General features: G+C 34.2%; 1 protein-coding gene across 2 annotated transcripts in view; it reads left to right on the forward strand.

Moving 5' to 3' along the window:
* spock3 (SPARC (osteonectin), cwcv and kazal like domains proteoglycan 3) overlaps window positions 1–22,401 on the forward strand; it is a 109,316-nt gene that overhangs the window by 70,855 nt on the left and 16,060 nt on the right. For both annotated transcript variants that reach the window (XM_015344328.2, XM_006629212.3), the window contains 3 exons: window positions 1,926–2,037; window positions 7,378–7,486; window positions 20,897–21,013. In XM_015344328.2, the coding sequence (XP_015199814.1) occupies window positions 1,926–2,037; window positions 7,378–7,486; window positions 20,897–21,013 (338 nt within the window). The remainder of the gene's footprint in view (window positions 1–1,925; window positions 2,038–7,377; window positions 7,487–20,896; window positions 21,014–22,401) is intronic.

A 22,401-nucleotide genomic window follows, 5' to 3' on the forward strand; every position in this document is an offset into this window, starting at 1 on the left:
TAACAAATGTTTTACAGTATAAAACACATTAAATAACTTTAATGGCAATTGATGGCAATTATTAAGAAAAAAGCCAAACAATTTAAAAACTATATACTGTATGGTGTATATATATATACTTCTTTTCTCATAAAATAGTGTGTTTATGAGCTAACAAAAGACATTCGCAATTAACGGACACTCAGCAATAATGATTGTTATTTTGTCCGTATTAGTCTGTTAACCTGAGTTCAAAAGTATTTTCTGTTTTTTTCCTCAGAAGCTGCAGTTAATGTGTCATTGGTTGTGAAAAAGTGTCAACATTCTTAATATGAGGGCCTATTAATTCTGGTTGATGGGGAACAAATCTTTCTGACATTAGAAAAAAAAACTATTTTTTTATTGTTGTTTCATAATTTTAAGAAACAAAGATGCTTTTGTTTGAAAGCCTGTAACAATAATGTGCTACATAATTAATTCATTTTAATTGAAGAAAAAAACAGCTGTGAGGCCGGTTCTTTGGTACTGTATATAGCCTGTTTAAACTGATTTTCATAACCCCCTAATATTAGTGTGCTCCAGTAGTATACTGTACTGTAGATATTTCTGCTCAATACTGACAGACATTTAAGTGGGTGTTGAAAAAGTGTTTTGAAACCCTGTTTCAATTTCTAGCAATAATTTTTTTCTACGAATGTTCTTTCTTTCAGTCTCCCTAATAAAAATGGATAACCTTGTAAACTACATCTAATGGAGCCCCCTAAGATCTCAGTTTTATTTATTTTTTCATGTTAAAATGCACTGCTTGAAAACAAGCTGAACATCAGTCAAGAAAAAGAGTGAACTTTCCTGAACCACACACACCAAAAAATGTTTTCACCAGAATGTATTTTCCTTTTAGAGGCTACAGGATCTTTGCTATTTCAGTCAGTTTCTCGAACTTACATATTACAAATTCTAGCTCTCTAGCTTTGAATATTAAGTCGCCAAAGTTAAGAATGATCTGCATGTCCTGCAGGGAAATGACAAAACTTTATTTGTGAGTCTAGTGTTGTAAACGGACTTCCTAAAGCATTTCCTGAATATTTTATGTGAGGAAAGTATTCAACAGCCTATAAAAGAACTCAATTATCAAGAATAAATGATAAGCTTATTTTTAGCCTGGCCAAAGTACTGTATGTGCAAGTATCTAATTAGCCTACCATGTGTTCCAGCCTTGGGTATTAAAACATACCTGACACATTTCTGGTAATATTAAATAAAACAGAGAAACCATCTGTCTCTCTTTTAGTAGCATGCTCACACTTTTAATCCAGTGGCATCTCTAGTGTTCACCAAGTACAGCTCTGCATCATGACAGAATTCTCTTACCCAGCATACCACTCTTTGTGTCCCCCTTCAACAGTATCCTGGCCTGCCTGCTCTTCTATTCATTTTCTAAATCCTTTTTATTTCAGAGAGCCAGCGTTGCTCAATATTTAAACCAATACTTCTTGATTTAAGACTTAAGATTTTTATAGAGGCCCTGCCCTTTTTACCTCCTCTGAGAATCCTCTTTAACTTCAATCTGCTTAAGTTGGAATGACATTTTAAAGTTGATATTTTCCTTTCCTGCTCTCTATACACGGAAGCCACTTTTTTCATTAATATCACTGTCTTTCACTTATTGTTCAGAGTAATTTATTTCACCGGTTAAATTTGCCTATGAACCGATGTCTGTAACTAAATGTAAAACTCTTAAGTCACACATTCTAATGCTATATCATTCTTTGTATTCCTTAGCTGTGTAAATATTAAAAGGGCTGTCAAACATCTTAGCCAGAAACTTACATCTCAACTGTGTAAAAAAAATAAAAAGTAATGCGAAAATATAAACTTTGCAGGTGCTGAAATAGCTTTGTCAAATGGGCAAGAGTGATTTTGATTTCTTTCTCTCTCTTATCCAGTATGAAAGAAGGGGTGCTTACGCAGAAGCCAGGATCTTCAAAATGCAAGCAATGTTCATTTGTCCATCCTTCTCCGGTTTGTGGAACAGACGGCCATACCTACTCCACAAAGGTGAATAAAGATGCGGCATAGTTGCAAAATACAGAAAATATTGAAACCATTCAATTAAAGAGATGCTATGTGCCACGTTTACATATACAGCAAATACATATGGAGCAAATATTGTATTACTCTATATAGTTTGATTTTCTATACAACATTTAACATGTTTTATGCATCAGGCAAATAGTCTCTCCAGGGTATTGTAAAGTATTATTTAAAATGTTATACTTGAGCTTCATTTTTCTTCTAGTCTGAAGGTTATAAATTTAGTTTTAAAAAATATGCTTTGACCATTTTTGGACCAAACCATGGAGACAGACTTCATCAAAACTGGAATGTCAGCTGGATTGGTAAACTAGACTGAATTTTGAGCTTTGGTCTACATTAAGACACATTAAACGCAAGTTCCTAAAGAAGGTTTAGGAGAACAAGACCTCAATCCTGCCGGTTTGGAGGTATAAATACAGGTTTCTAGACCATTGTTTCCCAGCATTTGTCATTTTAACATATCCTCCATTCTCTCCAGCTGCTCCCCAATGCAAGAGGCTCTTGATTTGTAGATAGAAGGGGGTTTATACTTCCTTGTCCTTATGGCCAGGAGCAAACATAGACCCTCAAATCGCATGGATTGAAGAAAAAATCTCAAGACACTTTCTGCATCTGCATTACTGGGCTTTGTGGAATAAGTGCAAAATGAATTGCAGCCGTAATCCTGCTATATTGTGACTAACATGGCTGTAAACTCTGGATAAGTGGGGACATTAGTGACAAATAAAGTGGTGTATGTCAAGAATTTTATTAACCCGTCTTTCTGCACCTGCAATCAGATTAGCACTGTGACAGAGTGCAAATGAATATGAATGAAGAATAAAGATAGGGAACTGGCAGAACCCAGTTAGAATGCAATGGGAAAAAATGGAAATAAGTTGAACATGAATGGAGAACAAGTTCTACAATGACATGACATATTCCTCCCTATTATTCAAAGATGTGGTATAAGTCAAACATGATGGACATACGGTATAATAATGTAACTAAATTCTGTTGGAAGTAAATATAGTATGGCGTTGCATATTTTAGACCCGACTGGTCAATCACTAGATTACTTGAATGCCTAGATTGCTCGTCTTTGTTGTGTATCTTGGTCGAAAGTGAGATGTGTCCCTCTGCTAATATTTAAAAGGAACTTTCCCTTGTAATAGACCAAGATGTGACCTGCAAATACATGAGTCCCTGCACAGAAAACAGGTGTCCTAAAGAATTCATTTAACATCATTCATTCATTTTTCACCTTCTTCAAATACTGCATTTAGTGAAGATTATATTCAAAATTAATAAACTGTGCAAATTAAAGTAAGATGGGACTGTATGATCAGGATACTATACTGTAAGGAAGAGGATAGCTGTTTGAGTGGATGCTGGTGTTTGAAGATATGGGTATACTTTTGAAATATTTTAACTAGACTAAAGTCACAAACAAAAGGATAATTCCTGAAGAAAATACTGGCCAATGCCTTTTTACAGTTTATGTGTATATTTTGTTTTGTATGCAAGAAGTGCTTTTTGGATCCAGAAGTTACCATGTGAATTGTGCTGCATTTATTTTAACATGCTGTATAAAAACAAAAAAATACAGTTTTTTTGCACTGACAACCTTTATATGGGTAGGACTGTAAGATTTAATTGATCTTAAAAGATGGAAAATAACAGTCTTAAATGAGAATGTGTACTGTAAATAAAAATTATATTTTGTAAAAAAGAAAAGAATAGAATACAATTAAAAATAGAAATCCTGACAAGATTTCTTTTTCAGATTATAGCATTTATTTATTAACATGTTAATGATTTTAACCATTAAAATTCTCTCAGAAAATGTAGGCTTTTCTTTTGATCCTGTACATATTGTACATTTCAAGGACTTTAATGTACAGTACATGTTTATTTTTTCCTCTTCCTTTTTTTTCACTTCTGTTACCTTGAAGTAAACCTGGAGGGTCTCTGTGTTTGTGGGATTTCATTCCAACTCAATCCTTAACAAACTAAACCTGTTTCTGGCTTAACTGGACTAATTTAACAGCTTCTCAGAGCTCTTCAGCCAATTGCAGCTTTAAAGAGACTTTGACACCCCTGATGTAAACAATGTAATTTGTGTACATCATGTATTATATACAGTAAATGTATCAGTATATACCACTATGAGAAATACTTGCTTGTTTTAACTTCAGTTATCAAATATTTGCTCAAGCATATGTGATGTTTTTTAGAGGATAAGCCTGATGTCCTTAGAACAATTCTTTTCTCAGCTTTGTTATATGATGGGAAATGTTGTTTCCTAGAGACAAGTTTCCTTTCTGCTTTATGTACAACAAATTTCATCAGCTTCCATTTGACATTAATGATAAAGGGTCAGGCCAAATGAGCACTGGAGTGATTCTTAAGAAGAGTTACTACCAGTAGGATTATCGCTAACTTAAAGGATTTAAAAATACATTTATTCCTCTGGTGCACATTTATTGGCTTAAGGCTGGACTATTGCTTCTGCTGTCAGAAGTATACTCTATCATCTTTCTAATAGATGGTGTATGAGAGAGATTTTACCCATGAGCCTGCCTATGAGCTGTCCATGTGCCAGTGAAAAATGGTTTAAAAGATCAGACAGGAACCACTTTGTTCCGATTTCTAATGGCAGTTGAGGATGGGGGACAGTCATTTTATGAAAGGATTATCATTTTCCATGTCATGACTTCAATCTCAAAAATACATATGGCAGAGAAAAAGGCTCTAAATTGCCTTTACCTGTGGGATACAAATGTTGACACAAGAGCGCTGTGTTATTTCATCTCAATGACTTACGAAGTTATAAAGGAAAAAAAACAGCTCTTGCAGATTATTAAAGCCGTTTACTGATACTGAGAATATAGTATTTTAAAATTGCAGGCTGCTGCTCTGCTTCTCTGCTTCTCTGCTTCTCAAAGGGAACATGCAGTTTTTATTTGTCACCAAGTCCTACTCTGGATGGTGTTGATTTCCACTTGCTGTACCATGTATCCATTTAAAGCTGCTGATGTTTAAATCATTTTCTTATTGTGACATTACCTATCTGACCATCGCACATTGCCTTTAGATAGTGTTATTAAAAGTAAATTTATACATTTAAAAAACAAACACTCTAAATTAAGAAAGGGCAGGATGAGTTATAGCGCCAAGAGCAGACCTAGTGTTTATACTTTCTGTCCTGTATGAGACTGATAAAGTAATTAAAAAGTGTAAATAATTATTTTTGTAATCGAATTGTGTTTTTCATTAATGAAGCCCTAATGTTCTGTTGTGTGACTTTTGTCAAGAGATTGATTTGAAATAAAAACAGCACCCAAAGCAAGTGATTTTTTTTATTTTAATTTACAATTCCAACAGATTGAGAAGTGGAATTTGCTGACGAAGCATGAACCATTTAAAACGATATACTGTAAAGAAAAAGTGGATGCGTACTCTGTAATTCATAGTAATTTTTTATACACTGTAAATATTTCAGCTCAAAAATGCCTTCATCAGGATAAACACATTTGGTATCACAGATTTTCTATCACTTAACATTAATTAGTTGAAAAACTTGCCATGTGAAAAAAATACAGTATTTCCTCATTAAATAATAAAGTTGTGAGTGATTTAATTATGTTAGAAATCTGCAAAAAATAAACCATTAAGACATCCAGACAAATGTGAACCACTAAAATCCCCTTTAAGTCAGTAGTGTTCAATACCTGGAAGTCCTGATGAACCGTAATGGCTGTAGGTCTCCATTCTACCTCTTCTGTTAATGACCAAATTGATCCTATCAGTGGAATATCTGAACCAACTTAACACCTTTCAAGGGTTATCAGCTGCTGATGTTTTAAAAGAACCTAGAGAGGGTTTTTGCTGTAGTGATTGGACATGTGGCAGTTGGGAGAAGAAAAAAAAATCCCATAGCATAAAATGTTTAGCATCCCGCAGCAGTACCCCTTTTTATAAAAGCATTTTCCCCAAGGATTGTGCTTTGGCCAGTAATCACTATTAGGAGTTATGATTTCATAAACAAGTAAATGTGAAACAAATATTGCATGAGACTGATAAAACCGGTCTTTACCTAGTTTTCAGTAATAATGTCCATTAAAAAATAATGTACTGTACGTAGTACACCAAAATGCTGCAACTGAAATATTGATAGAATAAGTAAGGTATGTTTTAAAAACGCATTCTACTATGTGTATTAAAGCATTTCTACAGACATGGTATTCATATATTTTGTTTTACTTTCATAGGTACTGTATTTTCTAATAGTCATTAAATTAATTTGTATTAAAGATTTACTGGTGGGATGAATTAAAAAAAGTGAATTACATTCTTTTTTTCATGTGGTCCTACACACAATCGTGATGAGATGATGGTGTAAATCATAAAATAAATGCTAACTACTACTACTTCTAATGAAACCGAATCTTTTGGAAGCCCCTGAGGACCAACTTGGAAATCTCTTTCAGTGATTTGATCAGTGACAGTCAGCCTTGTCTAAACACATTACTGGCTGGTCACATACCACATGTGCAGTTTTAATAATACTAACCTGAATACCTCATAGGACTATATACTATATTTATGTAGTGTATGTATATATAGTCTTGAATGCCTTAGGACTTTTTTTACTGGTTGGAAATAGTAGTCTGGACTGGTATTCCATCCAGCGAGAGAGTAGTCATACAGTACAGTATTTGCTTGGTCTTGCCAGGCATCCCTCACCAGCATTAGCAGTTTCCTGATAATGGAAACTCTACATGGATAAATCCAAAGTACTAACAAGCTTTAGGAATGTGTATAAAATACTTAAGTTATTCAAATATTATTGAATAAAAATGCAGAATAAATGCATTGTCTCCAGAACTGAATATTCTTTTTAATGAGAGAGTTATATATTTTTTGTGTATTAAACAAACAAGTGTTCTGGCAGTACATGAAGTGTGTATCTTGCTCTCAGTGATTCTATTAAGAATGATCACATTCATTATATCCCTCATTTAAACAATTGCATATAAAATTGTAATGTATTATAATGTCAAAAATTGCTTCCTTTTTCAGTCTATTTATAAACTTTTAATTGTTTTATTAAAAAACACTTGCAATACTCTATGAATATTTCCCTGTCTGCATGAACAGATTTTATTTTATGATTAAAGAATTGTACCATAGAAAAGCTTTCTGGTTACCAATAAGTTATTAAGTCCAACAATTCAGTTTGAATTCACAGTCAGATGCAATCATTCCGTATTGCTTTTCTAGTTAACCCTTTTTTTTCTTTCTTATTTTGTCTTTTAGTGCAAGTTGGAATACCAAGCATGTATTTCAGGGAAACAGATCTCAATGAAGTGCCCTGGGTATTGTCCCTGCCTTTCAAATAAGTCAAAGAATAAAGTGGAAAAGAAGAGTAAGTAATAATAAGCACTTACTCCATTGCAATGGTTCAACTGCTGTGTTTGTGTATCTCCCTAAGGTGATATTCTGTAATAATATGTAATAAAACATTAGGAACTTAATTGCTAATTGTAAAATTATATAGTCCAATAAAGTTTTAGTGTCTAGTTGTAAAAATAACTCTTAAGGTAGTTTTAAGGTAAGTTTTGCAGTTTATACAATTGGACCTTTAATGCATTTACAGTAGCCTGTAATCATTTTGATAAAATAATAAAAATTATTTATTTTAACTATGAATTGGTGGCTAGAATTATAGGGAAATGTACAGTAAATGGTACTTAATTTCTAGTATCGTTTGCATTAATCATTTGCTTATGAACTTGCTCAAATATTTCCATCATCCTGTTCCTATGGCTGGTGACAGTGGAAGCTACCCTTTACAGTGAGACCTGTAAGACAATATGTGTTTATGATTAATAATATTACCCTAGAAAATGAAGGTTACAGGTTACGCAACTGAATGTGACTGTCGGGAATTTTCAGATAGTTCCTGCTATTTTTTATCATGCAAAATTATTAGTCAAGATTTCCTCACATTTGCAAATAAATATTGCTCCTTCTTGCAGGTGCCAGTGTTTCATTTTGTGTTGTAAAACCTGTGACACACCATGTCAAGAAAAGAAATATTTTATCTTATTTCCCTACGCTTTTCTGTCTGTTCAACAGTATACAGATTTTACAGTAATGTGTGGTGACACAAAGGATTATATAAGCACTGTTTCGCACCAGGAATCCCAGAAAACATATTTTCACCTGAAGCAGTCAGCAAATATTGGCTCAGATTTGTGTGAGATGCATCACATCATATTGTACTGTTACTAATTTGATCCTCAGGGTCACTGAGGTAATGTGTCAGATCTGGCAAATGTCACATTAATGACTCATCAATGTCACTGTGGTGGATTCTACATTTCACTGTCAAAATATACTGAAGTTGCAGTTTTCATGACTGAATATTATGTACTGTTTGTGATCCCTGCTCCTTTTTATTGTTCTTATTGGATGCTAAAGTATTTTCCATTGCAATATGAACAAGGTTATTAAGATTTCTCATGCCATGTTTTTTTTCTGTTAGTATAAAAAGGAAAAATACATAATTATGTGCAGAGCTCTCTGAACTTATACTTGATCTTTATACTTTATACTTGATACTAGATCTGTTAAACATTCCTGCAGCTTTTTGCTTTTGTGGAACATTTTTATTTTCTATGTTGATCAATACTGTCAATATTGAAAATGTTAAATTCAGTTAAAAACACTACCAAGGTACAGTACTACCAGGTACAATAATTAACAATTCTTTTTGTAAATAATTATTTTTATTACCTATTCATTGATTTAGTTAATAATAATAATAATTGCTTACACTTATGCAGTGCTTTTCTGGACACTCCATTCAAAGCGCTTTACAGGAAATTGGGACTCCCCTCCACCAACACGAATGTGCAGCATCCGCCTGGATGATGCAACAGCAGTCATAGTGCACCAGTACAGTACCTCACCACACATCAGCTATCAGTGGGGAGGAGAGAGAGTAATGAAGCCAGTTCATAGATGGGGATTATTAGGAGGCCATGATTGGTAAGGGCCAATGGGAAATTTGGCCAGGACACCGGGATTACACCCCTACTCTTTTCGAGGAATGCCCTGGGATCTTTAATGACCAGAGAGAGTCAGGAACTCAGTTTTACATCTCATCCAAAGGACGGCACCTATTTACAGTGTAGTGTCCCCATCACTATACTAGGGCATTAGGACCCACATGGACCGCAGGGTGAGCACCCCCTGCTGGCCCCACTAGCACCTCTTCCAGCAGCAGCCTTAGTTTTTCCCCAGGAGGTCTCCCATCCAGGTACTGACCAGGCTCACGCCTGCTGAGCTTTAGTGGGTTGCTAGTTGTGAGTTGCAGAGTGATATGGCTGCTACAATCATGTTTAATAATATCTCTGTGCCATTTGTTTTTTCATTGGTTAATTTAATTATGTTATTCAGCAAACCATGTGAAATGTTTTCAAAATTTAGAAAATTTCAAATCAGATGTTTTCTAAAAAAAAAAAACTTAAATACAGGAAAATTTAATAAATATTGCAACTTGGAAAAAAGAGAGTAAGCCCAAATTCAAGATAAATATGAGATGGGATAAAGAATTAGGAGTTATTCTATAAAAATTGGCTTATAGAATTGCTTTATTTATAAACGTTTTAATTGACAACACATGATATGGGTTACATGCTTTGTATATTTTGCTCTGTAGGCCACTCTTTGTCATTAAGCCCTGGCATAGTTGCAGTGTGAACCTGTGTGTCTTTTATGCATGTGCAGGTCACAGATCATTTACATGCACAAATTTCTTACTATTCATCTATCAACAATTTTCACCATTTCATTCAAGGATTTCAAAGAAAATGTGAGTGCCAATATTTTTTTACAAGACTCTTGTCATATTCAAATTAGTTAATTTGTTTAACATAAAGGTTGCAAACAAAGGGCCCATCTTGCTTGTATAGCAAGCAAGATAGTATACAGTAGTAACAATATGATTGTAAGACATCTATCAGTTCCTTTCTTAAAGGATTCAATGATGTCAGCTTTAACCACATGTCCTAGACATTCATTCCAAACATCCACATTTCTGTGTGTAATAAACTGTCCTGTTTTTGGTCTTAGTCGTAAACTTAATTTTTACTTCAGTCACTGGTTCCTTGTGTTTCTACTAATTTTCAAGTCTTCCAAGTTGGTTTGGTTAGGTGACTTTCAGAATTTGTAATAACTGAGTCAGGTCCACTTATAATCTTCTGTTGTCAGTTAAAAATATTAACTGGAAATATTAACCCTTAGTCTGCCTGAATATGACATTCCCTCTGTTGGTGCTGCTTTGTACTTAAGCAACAACCTTTTAGAATGGAGACCAAAACTGCACACCATATTCCAAGGTCAGACTAATGCAATCTTTAATTTTACTTATCTGGATTTAAGCTCTGTGCTCTTACTGTATTCCAACATTATTTTCTTCCTGTTTATTTTGATTGATTCTCCACATTGTCTAGTTGAAGAATGTGATGATTCTTTTTAAACTACTTTCTCCCTTCTCATTTAATCATTTTCCTGGAGTCTTGCAGCTTTGCAGATTTAGTATTCAATGTAGTACTTGATGAAAATATTTCTATAAGTCCAAAATACGTTACATAAAGTCATGAAGTTTGTCCGTTTTGTGACACCAGTTATGTGATCAGAGAGATCAAGTAGATAAGTTTGGATGGATTTAGCACAAGTAGATTGTGCCTTTCATTTACTGTGGATGCTGTACAAGATCCTTGCATCTGATAGTGTGACTCTAGGGACATCAACTCATAAAACAATCCACGATGGCTGTAATGCCAAGGGAGTTTCCTGTCTTTATTTTTAAAAAACAATACTTAAATAAGACTTAAATAAAATGATATATTAAAACTGATTCAGAGATAGATGACTATCAAACCACCTCTGCTGAAATTTACAACCAGAAATTTTATCCTCACCTCATCGCACCTCACCTGATGACCCACACTCCCCATTTTCCATAGTCTTACACGTAGTACACAAATAAACCCACTTGTTAAAGTTGCGTGAGACAATTTCATTTCAAATTCACCCTCATGTATAAAAAAACTAATACACACCAGTTGAATTATTTTACAAGTGTTGGAGGGCCTGTGTAGTGGCAGAACCATGGTTATTGCAGTTCTGGCATGGGACAGTCAGCCTCAATGCGTATTTATCTACCAAAGATCTGATTTGCTATTTTATCCCATAGCTTTAGATGCATTTGAGATGAGGATGATTAGTCATTATGATTCCCTGGCTCTGTTTTTCCAGTTTATTATGAATGGTTAGTACATTTGCTTGCCCTAAGAGTCAGATGAAATACAGTATCCTAGAGAAAGGTTTATGAATATCATCCATCATTTATTTACAGTACCTACTTTTTTATGGTTGTATAAGTACAAGTAGGCAAATACTGTGTGATCTAGGTGATTGTTTTGAAATTCTGACCTGAAGTATCTTTCTCAACTGAACTGATATGCTCAAATGATTTAGAAATTAGTTTTGAACTTTTGTGTTGCACATAATTAATAATTTGAATTAAATATGTTTCCTTTTTGGTAATTTGGGTGTAAATGTCATTTGTCTCATGTGGAAAATATCTTTCAATGAGATGGAAACATTCTTGTTTGAAAAATATAATTGTAGTATTATTTATAACACTCTACAGTATTATTGTAGCACTCTTTAGTTAACTATAATGTTAAGGTACAACCACACTTTATGTAGTGGCATAAACTATGTTGACATTTTTTTCCAAAGTCATTTTCATTTCTTAGTACCTGAACCAAAATATGTATATTACAGCATTTTTCTGCATGTTGTTAACATACATCATTTAAATTCCTGGATAAATTACAGTAAGTTGAAAACCTTACATTAAGTAGCTATGATATGTTTTTGCAAACGTACAGGTCATTTCGTTTCTAAATGTTGAATTATAGAACTTTTTACATTATCTGTATGTTTTAATAGCATACAGTATATGTTGCCTAAATCCACAGCGGATGTTTCTTGTAAGAGAATGTTGCAAACATAACACAATTAGAGTGCACTATGCTATAGCGCATATGGCTATGATTTTTAAAATATCAGAATGCTTTATCCATGTACTGTACATAATAACATTGTACCAGATGCCTATTATCTACTTTGGTTGTGGACCAGGGTAATACTTCGAGCTTACAGCTTGTCCAAGGTCATTCATTATTAATACTATTAGTAATATCTTCAGTAAAAACTGCATAAAATGCATAAAATATCCCTGCATAATTAAAATATTTATGATAAAGGTGGTAGGTTGTGTACTTTTGTCCAACAGAACAATCTTGCTTTTATAAAATATACTGCCTTTTTAATGTTTAATGATGAACATGCTGTAATACACTGTTTAAATTTAAAAGTCTAAAGAGTATACAACTTAAATTCTTAATTTAATAGATTGTCCCTCAGCAGTGATCAGGATTCAAAACCAGCGTTTTCTGGTGACAGCTCAAATGCTATACAGGAGAGGTTAACCTTTATTAGCTCCACCTGGCGGTTTTACAAGGTGATTCCGTATACTATTAACATTATCTAATTTGCATACGGTATGATGCGGTATACTTCGACACACCCACCGTGTTATACTGCAGCATACCCCACTTGTTTTGAATGGCTGCATCTGTAAGACCATAAATATCTACAACAAAAGCTGTAATATTTTTTAGCCGTTGAACAGAAATTACTGGGATCCAGATGCACATAAACTTCAATCTTTTCTCTTTACTCAAAGTAAAGATATTTCTATCTATAGTATTTGTTTTCTGTTTAACACTAGATAACTTTAAAAATCCAAGAGGTTTGGCATTTTATAATTGGAGATGTAACAAGGTTAAAGCAATCTTGGGCTGCATTAATAAGCCTGATATTTGTTTAATAAGTGCTGCATTTCAGACTTGAGAAAATGGCACCGTCATCATAATTTTTTTATCTATGATCTATCATTCACTCTACTGATTTAATAAATATCCAGACACTGATAAGAAGCAAACAGATGGTATAGTATGCTTTCATTTAACTATTAGTTATTTTTTCCCCTGACAATACAGTGGTCCTAATACACATCTCACAATACTTAAATGCATAAGCTTGACAGGACAAGATGATCAAAGGTGAACAATAGGCGAACTTACTGGCATCTAAAAGATACTCGGACTTACATTACTCTTAATTACCTATCTATGTCATATATAAATCCTGTGTCAATCCTTTTTAAAGCTATTACCGGTCATGCACCATTTGTATGTTCCATCCTCTATGTCCATCATTCCTTTAAAGTCTTGAGCTCTTCCAGTGAGTAATTCAGTAATCTATGAGAGGCATTTTGAGAAATGCTAAATGCTGTCACTTTTCAATGAGTCTTTCCTTTTTAATGGTCATATCAAAACTTTCCTTTTTGCATCATTATTGATACTTTTGGTGAATACAAGATGTTATCTATTGATTTAGCATCTCCCATTTTCCTTCAGCTTCAGCAATGCGAGCGTTTGTAACTTGTACAAAACAAATTAAGAAAACTAGAAGCTGTGGGGATACTAAACAAAGACATACAGTGTATAGTCTATTTCTGATCCAAAACATGTTTACATATGTTGGCAATTGGACTTCATATGCCGTTTTAAGCTGTACATTTTTGTAGTGACATACAGCGACATTTTGGATGTCTAGAAATGTGATGCATTGTCTGTGTTTTACTATCATCAGTGTTAGAAATACTATTCAAGAGGATATATAGGGCGCCTACTAAAGGATGGAAAGATACAGTTATAACTTCAGCCTTATTGGAGCCATGGGGCGTTGCTATTTAGTTTATTTCCTCAGTTCAGCTGTCAATAGAAGGAAGCCTTTCTGTACCCAGTCAGAAATTTCTGTTCAGTGACAATACAAGAGAATATTACAGTTGAGTAAGGATAGCAAAAGCAAGATTACTAATTTTCTACCAGCCACAACATGATACTACAGAATTTGCTCGTTAGTTAGAAATAAATCCAAAGTAAACCTAACTTGTTTTCATGTTTCCAAACAATGTTAATTTCCCATTTATTCACATTTATATATGTCACCTTCAATTTAAAATTCAGATATTTTAGACATCAGCTTTTAGAATGTTTGAAATGGGTCAATAGGGACACAGCTATGAATAAAGGACTGTTTGCTTTGTGGTTCTACTGCACTTGGGCGGAGCGATGACTCTGTGGTTAAGGATCTGTGCCTGTGGCTAGAAGGTTGCTGGTTCAAATCCCGCAGCTGGCAGAGGAATCCTACTCCATTGGGCTCCTGAGCAAGGCCCTTACCCCCAACTGCGCCAGGGGTGCTGTACAATGGCAGACCCTGCACTCTGGGCCCAGGCTCTCTGTCTGTATGTCTTATGGAGGGCAAGCTGTGTTATGCAAAAAGATAATTCCTAATGCAAGAAATTGTAAAGGGTTAATAAAGTAATGTTGTTATTATTAAAATGAGCAAATCCACCATCTCCCCTGCAGAACACACATCACCTTCCAGTTCTAAAGTCAGCCTGGCCAGCCCTAAAGTATCTTGTCAGCTGCTTCAATATGTTTAAATATGGGCTTGCATTCTCATCTCGTTTTATCAGATGCTGCCAAATGTGCCAGATGAAACCACAAATCAAAACGCAGTCTTTGACTACTTATAAAGTTTCAATCTATTTACTGTAATGAAGGTAATATTATTAAATTAATTTGTGAAACAATATAGATAACTATGGTGGAATTTAACTATACGTTTCTATTTATTTTAAAACAACAGTATTTTATCATGTATCATGTATCATGATGATTGCCTGCATTGAAGTTTTATTTACATCTTATAATGTATTTTGTTTTTTATTACTCTCAGTGTTATTTTTGCTATTTGATTACATGTGTTTGGAATCTTGATTTTGCATCATGAGCATTTGTAAGGGACTTTTTTTAGAAGTTTACATATTGGAATTGTCTCACTCTCATCTACCACCAAGTGCAGCACTTGCCTGATGGGAGGGCACACATTATGTACCAGTTTCTCACTGTACCTCAAAACAGGTGGAGAAATTAGGAATTATTTCAGATGAACAAAAAATTTATGTGGGACTATACAGTATATAGTAAACCAGTGTTTTTTTATAGAGTTAGCCGTTACTCTTACAAATACTGCAAATATAGTCATCACACCACTTTAAAATAGGGGTCTCCAACCATGGTCGTAGAGGGCCAGTGTTTTTGTAAGATTTGTGTGTCTCTTCAAAATTAATCCAATTAAACCAATACTGAGATCACTGGGGGGTTTAGAGCCAGGACAGGACATTCCTGGTTTAAAGTCTCATCACCTTCCACGGTATGGTATCTCACCACGGCAAGCCAAACGTTTTTAATTCTGATCCAGGGGGAAGAGAGACACCTAATTCTACTGTCAAGATATTGCACTCATCACAGAGGTATAACTAGAGTTCAGATAAAAACAATGAGAAGCTGTTCTGAATAGTCAATGATGATTTTATTTTTGTCCATCTTATATTGAATTGTGAGTCAATGTGGGCCTCACGTTCTGTTCTGAATATGCTTTGTTGTAGTATCAGGCCCATACAGTACATACTGTACATGACCAGAAATTTTCATGGCAAATTAAATGACAGTGACAAGAAAATCGTAGCATGTGTTGCACATTTACAATTGCTGGTGTTTTTTGATTGGCAATAAAAACAGTGCCAAGACTAAAGAAGTTAAAATATTATACATTATTTTTCAAGTTTACTGTACCTGCCCATGTAACCATTAGTAAACAGTGATTTTGAGCCAAAGGAATATAAATTGACTGTACCTGCCCATGTAACCATTAGTAAACAGTGATTTTGAGCCAAAGGAATATAAATTAACTTATTATTGTTGTTCTGTTCACACAGTCCTAAAGTGACATGTAACATTTCCCTTACTACATTGACATTAATCACTTATTATGATAACTTCTGAAATCAATGAAAATCGTTTAGCAGTAGAAATCTGGATTATTACTGTATTTGTTAGAAAAATAATTTTAATCACCTTTTCTTGCTGACATTATAGTAGATTTTAGTGAAGCGGGAATTTGTTTATTTTTGCAAATGCATTCTTTTTCATTCCAGAGCTTGAGAAAAAAAATAATTCTAAAACAGCCTCTGTAATTGCAGATCCTATCATTGGGCAACTGGGAATGCTTCATAGCTAAAAGAGAGAAGGCAGCGTATGATAAACTCTGCATTCATTCAAGTAAACAGATTGTTCTCTAGGGAAATCACTAACAGATTTTCTGCATGTTTTCATTTCACTTTAGGATCAATTACTTTGTATTTTGTTAGAACAACTAACATACTTCATTGGCTTTCATTTCCTGTGGAAACAGTTAATTTTTGAAAGAGAAATATTTTCTAGTCTTATCTGTGGAATCTGCAGTGTTAACCTTATCAATTATTTTAATTATTAGTAACAATGAAAGAGAATCATTAAACATTCAAACTTAAAACTGTCTTGACTTATAGTCACTACTTTCTCCTCTTGCATAATTTAAATTCAGAGCTTAGCATAAAAAGGTAACCGTGTGGTTTTGTTTAAAAAGTCTCTTTGTAGGATCACAACTCTGTTTCAAGCTTGTATTTGCTTTTAACAGCTATAGCTGATAATGATAAATATTGCCATGTATTTATGAAAAGGTAATTTAATTGAAATAATTTTACATTTTATAATATATTAATCATAAACAGAATTGTATATGGGACATTAAGCCTGTGTCAGTATGATTAAGGATCTGCAGATTGCCAGTATGGTTTATGTCCCATTTGTATTAATTATCTCAACACAAAATAACTGAAGTAGAAAACTCATTATGTGACAAACTAAGAAATTGGAGAGATCACGTGACATGTGAGAATATGGTCGACTCTCATTAGCTTCTCTTGTACACTACTCAAGACGTGATTATAGACCACCCTTCTGTATAATTTTCTCTGTCCTTGATAAGCTTTGGCTCAAGAAGACATCCAAGAAAAAAAGAGTTCCTCAGGCAGCAAAAATATGGGAAGTGATTCAAACAAGAGTCTATTCAGGTGGAGCTGACATGAGTGATCAAGAGAGCTTTTTCTGCCCAGAGTGACATTATCTGCAGAATGGGAGCATACTGTAAATGCTGGCTGAGTCTTTGGGTCTGTTCAGTGAACAGCACATGCAAACAGCACAGTCCAACTATCAAACAGGACTAACTGCCTTCCTCACTGTCTTCAGATGTTTAACAAATTTCAGGACAAACTAAAAGAATTCAATAAGAGACTTCAAACTGCATTCCTGTTAAAGTTCAACAGGTTCTTATACGGGATGCCCAGAAATCCCAATCAAAATAATAAGGCACCACCTCAGTTTCTTTGTAGATTATTCTAGGCAACAGCAGCCAAATGCATAGCTTTTTTCTGTGGTGAAGGCCAGATTATGCCATGTGGAACTGGGAAGTTTCCAGGGACTCAATTCTTGAATGGAATATGCAAGGTCACAACTAACATGTAGTCAAATTAATTCAAAGGTTTTATACAGAAATCTGTGACATCTTGGAAGCAGGTTCTGATTCATATTTTAATGCAAATTTAGATTAATAAAGATAGAACAGAAAGAACATGTTTATTATGTGTCTCCACTGCTCATTTACACTCTGGAGGCGACAGGGACTTTTGTCTTTATACACAAAGCTCTGGAACACCATACCAAAGGAAAGCATGGATGTGGCTACAGTGAGTGTTTTTTTCACTCCATCAACATTAATTCCCAAACACACATTAAATCAAATGGAAAGAAAGATTTGTATAACACTAAACAACTAGTTGTATTCTCTTATTATTGAGAATATTTCTTGTCTTAGTTTATGTTAGCTATACAGTTGATACCAAACTGAAAAAAATTGTCTAGCTTTCGTCTGTTTTTCTAGCATCTGTTTTTAGTATTGAGTATACTTGTGTAAAAATATAAATAAAAATTGTTCATGAACAGTTGTTTTTAGTTTGGAGAGGAGAGGGGGCTCTCTCCTGGAGGAAGGGTTTTATGTGGCAATCTTTTTAAGAGATTTTTTGAATGCCCTAACTTTACTGCTGTTGACTACCCTAAATCTTCAGCAACTTAAAGACAGTTTCTGTCTCTTAAGCTCTTTTCAGGATCAGAACTCTGTGCTTATGTAATCTCTGCCTTTGCACTTGTTTTTTATACATCCCTATCTGATTTGGATTCACTTACTTCAATTTTTGGTCCTGGAACATATGCAGTTTAGACTACTTTAATAAACATGTTAGTTACCTTTAGAGAAAGTAAATAGATGTTGCTGCTTCCATATAGGTGGAACAACAGAGCTACAGTAGTCTCTTCTCTTTAAACTCACCTTGTCAGGTTCTCATATAAACCAATGGCAATGAGAGCAAAAAAAAGGGACATGTATGGTTGATGAAGACATACTATATATACTGTGTAGAGCACATTTGTATTTGGCATCTTAAAACCATAACTACCAATGGACAATTTAGCTATCTACTGTATATACAGTAAAAGTTATTTGACTCCTCAAAAATGTCCTCATGGGTCTTACTTACCCCTTCTCTCTCACTACGAGTGGCAAGCTGCGTTTTACATGATGTGGGAGTGTTTTCTGGATGGGTCTCTTCAACATTATTTACCATATAGTACTTGGGAAAATATCTCAGAGTTTCTTTTGTCGAGCGAGGACTCGTCACTCGATTTCTCAAGCAGAAGAGGTGGAGGTGGCATTACCACTGCCAAGTGGGTGGTTGATTGTGCTGGTGGTCTACATATGGAACTCTCCAGTGGGCCTAGGAGGGCACTGGGGGCCTTCAAGGCTGGACTCCAGTGGCAAACATCATCATAAATACGGCCATCTGAAGGGGATTCTTATGGTCCTCTAGTGCTTGGGGAGGGAGGGGGTTGCCACCTGGGTTGGAGAAGGGTTAATAGACAATGGGATTGTGCTATTGTACTGTTTCATTTCCCCAAAACAAAAAGTAATAAAAAATCATTAGAAATCAAGTTGTGTTGTTCAGACATTATTTATTTTCAGTTTATTATTTCCTTATTGCCTGTATACTATAAACCTTTTTTAAAGTTGCCTTTTACAAAAGTGCAAGAAGCAAGCTATTTATTCCTCCACTTCTTATATTTTCTAATAATATGTTTTGCAATTTGAAAGTTATTTATGGATATGTAAAGCTTAATTTGTACTATGTGTTCTTTTATGTTAGAATGCAGAACAAACTAAACAGTTATCAACTGAAGAACCTCTGTATTTTTTTAGTAATCATCGCATTTCAAGAAAAGATTCTTTTTTCTCTTTAGTTTATTATGTTTTTATTATTGCACACTTCCTCTGACACTGACCATTATTTATGTCTAAGTATTTTGGGAATTTTTTTCTTCCTAATGTTTTTTATGTATCTATGGAAAGGCATTGTACGTTAAAATTATATGTCACAATATTTTATATGATACAGGTAATGCATAATACTGTATATATCACAACATTGTATCATGTCACATTAGTATTGTAAGTGGAATTGTGATTATGTAGATGGTCAGAACTCATACCATACCAAGTTCTTACATACTTTTCTTGGTGTTTATAGTCAAGCTTTATTATTCCCTGGGGGAAGTGAGGGTTAAAGGAACATAATATAGTTGTCTTATAATTGTCTTCCAAGTGGGACAGTCACTGGCATTATCAATATAGGGACTGGATTTATGTGGAGACAACATGATAAGTTAATTAACATTCAGCTTTTTTTAGAATTCTAGATCCCAATAAAACATTTTATTTTCTAAAGGATGTTTCCCTTGGTTAGGACACAGTGCTAGTACAGCAGAAGAATGATAATGTAAAACAGTAATTATAGGACAATTATACATTAAAATAATACTGTTATCTCTGTGAGCCAACAGAACAATAGGCAATACAATTCAAAGCACAGAATTTTGCAGTCTCAGCAATTACACACAGCAGTTAAAAAAAGTGAAGATTTCTAAGGTCTTTCTTAACACAAGCAAGAGGAATACCCAACAACAGTTTGAATATTCAAAGTGCAGGTAAATGTGTAGTAATCTGAGAGAGATTTAAGCAAATACAAGAAAAGCATTACAGAAAAGGTACTTTTTTAAGAAACACTTCACATCATGTTACAATCATATCATAATAGTGGTTTCCCCCAGCATAGTAATATTCTATGTGGATAGTCATCCACAATTTACATATTGCCCAAAACACTGTATCCTACTGTATTTACTGTAACTGACTTCTGTGCTGAACTTTAAATTTTTGTCACATTTTGTCAGGCTCTCCTGATCATATTGTATGAAGTTAATGTAATTTATACATTATACTAATCCATGTTCCACATATAAAAATAGGCAAGTCCAAGGGATTTATCAAATACAGATGGAGTATCAGTCAAAAGTGTCATGTTGGTAATGGGACGTCAGTCCTTTGAAAATGTAGCATGGCTTTGTTAAACAGGGGTACAGGGTACTGTAGTACCTCTGTCATTTACACAGCAAGCATTCACAAATTCAATTAAAACGGGACCAAGTAAAGAAATTCCTGATATAAAAAGAAAAGACTTGTTTTTGGATTCAAGATAAAGGGCTTCATTAATTTCCATTAAAACTAACAAGATCATTAGGCTTCATTGACTACTGTTAAATTGGTTGTTTCAATAACATAACTCTTCTAATAGCTTGCAGTGACATGGAGCTCAGGGAAGTGGTCAGCAGGTTGAGAGACTGGTTCAAAGTGCTGCACGAAAATGGAAGCCAGAACAAAAAAGTCAAGATCCAAAGACCGGAAAGGAGTCGTGAGTTTTTGCATTTATTTATTTTCTATAAAGAAACTGTTTTAACTATGTTGTTCTATGTTGTAACTATGATCTCTCTCTGCATTTGTCTCTGCATTGGTACAAGCATGACACATATTTGATGTAACATGTGGCATTATGATGGAGAAACTAAAGCTACTTGTACGGCATATAGCTAGTTGCATTGAAAGCTACTTTCTTAAAATAAATTTCTGCTTTTGCAGATGCTTTTAAATTGCATTAAATAAACAGGGTTAGTGCTAACCTAAGTATTCTATTTTCATAATAATTAACTGCACATGGCTGTCAAGATTGATCATCTGTTAGCAAAAATTCTTAGTGATGTATCTTAGAAGTACAATTTCAAAGTAGGACTCTGACAATTGTTTTTGTTTAGAATGAAAAATGTCCTTGCTGTGTTGTTGTGATGTTACATGTTTTACATAGGGGCAAATATATTTCTTTAAGATAGTTTAAGACTATCTTTAACTTTGGCACCAAAATACTAAATACTAAAATGTTTTAAAAAGTAATTTATCAGTGGGATTAAAAATATGTCAATTTACTTCGAACACGCTTATGTTTTTCTAATTCTTATAATTTAGTAGATATCAGAAGATTTATTTCAAGCCTTTGTGACATTACAATTTCCATCTCCAACAGTCTTCACCTCAGCTTTCAATTCCAAGAAACAGTAAATGTCAGTTGTTGTTTTATTCCTGGCTAATTACTCATATGGTATATTGAATATCACTTTATAATTAAATTATTTTTGACACATAACCGCATCTACATAAATGTCGGTTTATAGACTTTTTAATTTATTTGATTGAATTAAAATAGCAATGTTAACAATAATAACTTACATACAGTAATACCATGTACAGTATCTTCTTTTGATTGAATCAGTTTTGTGACACGCTCGCTCCAATATTAAGACCAGCTGGCACTGCTGGAGATCCATCCACAGCTGATGTGGTGTGCCGGCTGGTCTTGACACTGGTGGTGGCCCTTCCCATGTTCTTGTCACATGCCCGCGTTGCGCCTCCACAGCGAATTTTGCTTTGTTTTACTGACGCATATTAGAAGTTGTAAATCCAAAGAGCTTTCTTTCTTTCTTGCGGAGTCACCTCTGCTGTAAGGATGCTCAGCAGGCAAATTTTGAGCTTTGCTTTCTTGTTTTGATGACTTACCTGTGTACTTCCTGTGTCGTGTTTAGTTAGTTTGTTTCAATCTTGGTGTTGTTCTTCTGAATGACAACTTACATCTGGACTGTAAAAGTACAGTTGGTGCAAAATACTGCAAAGCTTATTATTACTATAAAGGCTCATATAAGTGAGACTCCGAAAGTGTGCGTGTTAAATAAATTAGATACTGTAGGTGTTTTG

This window comes from Lepisosteus oculatus, chromosome 1, assembly GCF_040954835.1.
Source record: "Lepisosteus oculatus isolate fLepOcu1 chromosome 1, fLepOcu1.hap2, whole genome shotgun sequence".
NCBI lineage: Eukaryota > Metazoa > Chordata > Actinopteri > Semionotiformes > Lepisosteidae > Lepisosteus > Lepisosteus oculatus.